This window comes from Papaver somniferum, unplaced genomic scaffold (assembly GCF_003573695.1).
Source record: "Papaver somniferum cultivar HN1 unplaced genomic scaffold, ASM357369v1 unplaced-scaffold_6, whole genome shotgun sequence".
Taxonomy (NCBI): domain Eukaryota; kingdom Viridiplantae; phylum Streptophyta; class Magnoliopsida; order Ranunculales; family Papaveraceae; genus Papaver; species Papaver somniferum.
The window spans coordinates 9,206-14,923 of NW_020648748.1; the positions used below are offsets into that span (position 1 = coordinate 9,206).

Here is a 5,718-nt window from a genome sequence, read left to right on the forward strand (position 1 = left end):
TGAGGCTCATAGACCGCCCGACGCCCATTTATTAACCAGGTCAGGCCAAGAAGCCTAAACGGGGTGAATCTTTTTCTACTTTTAAAGTGTTGTAATAATTATTTTAATTCATGTTTGGAATTTTGAGAGTGAATGAATTATAGTCTAAAATTCTATGTAATTAATCTTATGCTAGTGCGGATCATCTGGACAAACCTTAGGAAGTGTATTCAAGAATTACAGTAAAAACTCTATAGATTAATATTGTCGGGACCATCAAAATTTATTAATTAAACGAGATATTAATTAATTTATAAATTAATAATTAGTATTAATTTATATATTGATGGTTGCAAGAAAAGTTTTCCTGATTTTGGATAATTGCCCTTCTCATCGAAAAACTATTGAAGGACTGCAAAATGGTGAACTATTTTTTTGCCACCAAAGACAACTGTAGAAATTCAACCCTGTGACGCAGGGATTATACGAGCTTTAAAAATGCATTATCGTCGTCGATTTTATAGAGGTATTTTGGAAGGCTATGAATTAGGGTCGTCAAATCCAGAAAAAATAAATGTGTTAGATGCAATGAATCAAGCATGGACTACCGATGTTCGTACAACTACACTTGCAAACTGCTTTCTTCATTGTAAACTTCGATCAACAGATAACACAATTTTGATGAACATACAAACAATAAAATCACTCGAGACTTGCAAAATTTGATCAAGAAGTTGGGCTATCGCAATGTTGAAGATGTCCAAAAATATAAGGAAGAAAATGAAGTTACACAATTGTTGACTGATGAAGAAATAATCGAGAGCGTTACGGGAACTAATAAAGATGTGGAAGGAGAAGATGAAAGTTCTGCAATATAGACCCCTTCACGAAACGAGGCTATTAAAGCGGCAATCACATTGAATAATTTCTTGCTAAGCTATGAGAAAACACCACCAAAAATTCTTATAATGTTAAGAAAAATTAGAGATGAAATTCAATGTGATATTGATTTTAGCAAAAGATTGAAGACAATTAAATCATTTTTCAAAAAGTCTTTGTAAATCATTAATGTATTGAGTATATATATAATGTGTTATCTATAATACAAAACAGAATGGGTTTTTAAGCTTGGACTGTCGGATAACATTTTAAGAGACTATCTCAGTCTCATCCCAGCGAAATACATCCGACGGTCGTCGTTTCTGTAACCCCTCCCATTATGAATCAAAATTTATTAATCTTTAATTATTTTTCACCTCTTAACTCAAGATATTCCAATAAACATTAAATGAAATCATAAATATCATACATGCATTAATTGGATTTCGTGGTGGCATGATGAATCTAATGGAAAATAAAATTTATTTGTTTGTTTTTATTCGTAACTCATAAGTGAGATATGCATACACACTATTACTTAAATGATTTTGTGTTCGTTTTTGGATAATGTATATGAATAATTTTACAATGTACTTATTGACATTATTTTCGTTTAAAACAAAATAAAAAACTATCCTGAACATGATTTAGTTTAAAGTCGGGAAAAAAGAAAAATTACACTAGTCAGATATCATATTAAAGCAGCGCGGTTACGGCACGAGCTATCTATATATATTTATTAGAACTATCTGTTAACCTCATGTCGTGCCGTTACGGCCCGGATTATTTCTAGTTAATTTATATTTCATATTAGGTCTACATATGTAATCAAAAATGTATTATCTTATAATTTTAGCGAATTATTAATTTGGTACGTTGTCACCGATTCAGGATGGACCAAAAATATTATTTAAGAGAGTTTATAAATAATCGAATATTAATTAAAAAAATTTCTAGTGTAAGTGGAAATTGAGATAATGGGAAAATTAAGGAGTGATTTATTCGGGTCGGGAAAAAAGAACTCCGGCCAAATAAATTAAGTTCCTTTGAACTTTTAAGGGATTGGGTTGTAAGTTGTCGCCGTTCTTAGAAGCTTGACTTTTTTGTTTGGGTGGTTGGAAAGTCTTTTTTTGTGTCCAAGCTTCTATGGTGCACTTCTTGGTGCCCTCCTTAATGCTTCTCTGAAAACTTATTTACACTCATAAGGTCTGATTCACCAATGGAAATTCCTAAGTTGGGGAAATTTTGCCAGAGAACTTTTTGAGCTTTTAATAAGATTTTTGGCGGCATGTAATTCACGTGTAATTATGGCTTTCCGGCTAGAACTATACAAGTTTACATAAAAGGTAATTGTAAGTTTACTCGGTTTAGCAAACTTAAACGAGTTTATTCGGTTTACAAAAACTACAACTCTAAATATCTAATATCGGTGTCAAGTTTACTCGGTTTAGGAAACTTAAACAATAGACGCGGATTTGTCTAGTCGATGTATGGCCAGTAGGATATATGGTTTCCAAAAGCTGAAATTGCTTAAAGCCCAAGACACCTAATTTTATTTTTGGAAAGTAGTAATTTGAGAGCAAAACTTATATAAACCGAGCACCCTATTAAAGTGGACACACCAAAGCTAAGAGAAACCAGATCTTCTCGTTCTTCCTGAGCGAAAGTTAAAGTTTCAAAACTTCAATTATTTTTGCTGCGTTTTCAGAACAATTTCGAACAACAATGTCAAGATAATGCTTACCGGAGGAGATCCAGGAAGAGATTTTATTAAGGTTACCTGTGAAATCCATCTTATGTTTCAAGTCCGTAAGCAGGAACTGGTATGCACTACTTTCTAGCCGCAAGTTCAGAAAGGATCATCTTAATCTTTCGGCCACCAAAAACAACCTTAGAAATAGAAAAATTATGATTGGAGTCAGTGATAAGAAGAAGTCCGAGAAGGCTTATGATATAGTTTATTCCATAGATTATGCCTCATTATTATCACCGACGTTAAGCAGGTGTGACGGAGCTGTTCTGATGGATTACCCACACGACAATGATGCTATAATAGAGGATAATAGCCATTCGATTATAGGATCTTGCAATGGCTTGATTTTATTATACGCCGAACCTAGTGTAACACTATATCTTTGGAGTCCATCAACAAGAGAGTACAAGGAAATCATTGGAACACCGACGGCCGTGGATAACGTTTGGTTACGATGCCAAAACTGATAACTACAAGTTGGTATGCATTGCAACTGGCATGTCTTATGATGATGGCCAGCTTGACAATTTTTCTGAAGTTTACTTATACACAGCTGGTTCATGGAGTAGAGGCCAAAACATCCCTTATTCGTGTTCTGATGGGACTGATGTCGTGCTTCTGAATGGTGTTCTTCATTGGTTAGGTGAAACAGTTCATTGGACTGGCGATACCGCCACTCGTGAAGAAACTATAATCTCCTTCGATATCAACAGTGAAAAGTTCATGGATTTGCCGTTTCCTGAAGGAACTATGACATGTCCAGAACAGCGTTTGGATGTCCAAGTGCTGGGAGATTCCCTTTGCTTAGTTTCTAGTGTCCGCAAGGTACGTGTTGATGTATGGGTTACGCAAAGTTATGGAGTGAGAGAATCTTGGACAAAGGAATTTACCATTACCCAAGAAATCATTACTGCAAATCCCAGTTCCTTAAAGTTTTATGGTTTTGCTAAAAATTGTGAGATTCTAATACAGCTTGATGATTGTTTCGGTTTATACGACCGAAAAAATAATAGCCTTAGGATCCTGAATTTAAATGGCACCATCGACGGTTACCTTTTTTCGGAGAGTTACGTGGAGAGCTTAGTTTCAGTGACAAGTACAATGGAACAAAAACAAAAGAAATACACTGGTGAAGTTCAAGATTCTCATTTGGAGAAAATCTCTGAAGTTATAATGGAAGCAGTTGCAGATAAAGAAGCAAAACGCAAACGTAATGAATTAACTGAAAGTAATATTACTTCTAAAAGAAAACGAGTGATAACCAAGAATTGGATGATGTAAATTCTGCTGTTGGAGGAGGCAATAATGGTTTTGTGTATATGTTATTCTTGCAGATGTGTTCTTTCAAGTGAATGCGCATTTATTTTACTCATTTTCTGAAAAATAAAACTCGGGTTCAATGATATTACGTTCCACTTTGTAAGCAATATATAAGCTTTTCGAATTAATCCTGTTAAAGAGGTCGCGGATTCCATTAGAGAGGTGGATGTGTGATAATAATGTCCTTCTAGTTGGTTAGGGGATGTCTTATAGGGGGTGTAAATTGATTAGATTACCCTTCCTATTTTTTAACCTAAATCAAAGTTAAATTAAAAATTTATTTTTTTCTTTTTATCTTCTCCTCCTCCCATCAACTGTAACCTCCATTAAAACTCAAAATTTCATCGTTTTCGATTAATCGACGATTCGAAAATTAATCAAGTGTAGTGTAATGACTTATATGAGGTATTTTTTGAAAAACCCAGTTACGATTTGGTTTATTTTGTTCGATTTATGTTTAATTTCTATCAGAAATTAGGGTTTCGATGAAAATTGAAATTCAAATTTCTGGGTTTATGTGAGTTACGGTTGGTTTTAACTCAATTATGAACTGTAACTGGAGATTTTGATGTTGTTACGGTTGGTAATTGAACTATTACCAACCGTATGTTCTTATATCTGAGAATTTCTTCAGTTACGTTTTTTTTTCCAACCGTTGATGTCGATACCAGAATTACGAACCGTAAATAAACCTGGAACCCAGAGTTCAGAAAGGTCACCAATTACGGTTCATAACTAAAATTCGAATTGTACCCAACTAAAGATTTAGAATCGAATTTCTAACGCACACATTCAATTGAAGAACTTCTGACAAGAAAATAGTTCATTCGAAATAACATAACCACCAGCCAAAAATCTTGTTTGTAACAACCAAAGAACATAGTATCGCTGCAATGCTGCTGTAGACTTTTTCAGATGGTACGGTTGTCATGTAGTTGTTACAGAGAAAGCCGGCCCGAAGGCACGGGTAATAAGGTTTTTTGATTGTCGTTGTTGTAAATAAGGATTCGAACTCTAAGACATGTGAAGATTAAATTTAAAGGTTTAAATAAAATAATAAACAAAGGCGAGAGTTACTGGGATTAGGATTCCACCAAATATTCAAATTCATGCGATTCATCTATTTATTCTAAACCATTATAGCTCATTCAATAAGAATTTTGACTCTAATTCTTTGCCTCAGGTAGATCCTTAAAATATTAATTGTAAATCTTAAGCATGGCATATCAAAAGAATTAATCCTAAGCATAAACCATCAAACGAAATGACAATTAATTAAGAAAAATCTTTTTCTAATTTTAATTTAATGCAAATAGTCATATAATTAATTAAATGAATTTACCACATGACGAATTTTGGTTTCCTCCGTCGTCCCAGAGAAACGTTTAGCTCCACATGGTGAAAACACTCTCAAAATAATATTTCAGTGCTCAAATGGTGTTTACAAAGAAAAGAAAAAGAGAAAATCAATTAAAACAGTGAATTGCAACGTTTATAAGCGTTTCAAACCCACTGACACAAAGAATAACGGTAAACTGTCGTAATGGACAGTCTTATATCTTAAGCATAAACGACAGAGTTTAACGACTGTCTTTGTATGTCTATTCTTATGGTTCTTCACTATTTTTTTGCTGCTGCTGCAAGGAAATCTGCAGTAATTTTCTCCCCTTTGTAGCCTCCACAAACACTCGATATCCTTCTCTGCAACACCATCACCTTTTATATAGCCAGCAGTACCAAGAAATCTCACTCAATCACTCCAAATATTCCTCCATTACTCGGAAGTA

General features: G+C 34.0%; 1 protein-coding gene across 1 annotated transcript; it reads left to right on the forward strand.

The window, feature by feature from the left end:
- Nucleotides 1–3,109: 3,109 nt before the first annotated feature.
- LOC113343556 (F-box/kelch-repeat protein At3g06240-like) lies at nucleotides 3,110–3,892 on the forward strand. The gene has a single exon (XM_026587711.1). The coding sequence runs from the start codon at nucleotides 3,110–3,112 to the stop codon at nucleotides 3,890–3,892; it is 783 nt and encodes a 260-aa protein (XP_026443496.1).
- Nucleotides 3,893–5,718: the final 1,826 nt, after the last annotated feature.

Coding starts and splice junctions, on each gene's coding strand:
- LOC113343556 (XM_026587711.1), top strand. CDS start 3,110: ATGTCTTATGATGATGGCCAGCTTGACAATTTTTCTGAAGTTTACTTA.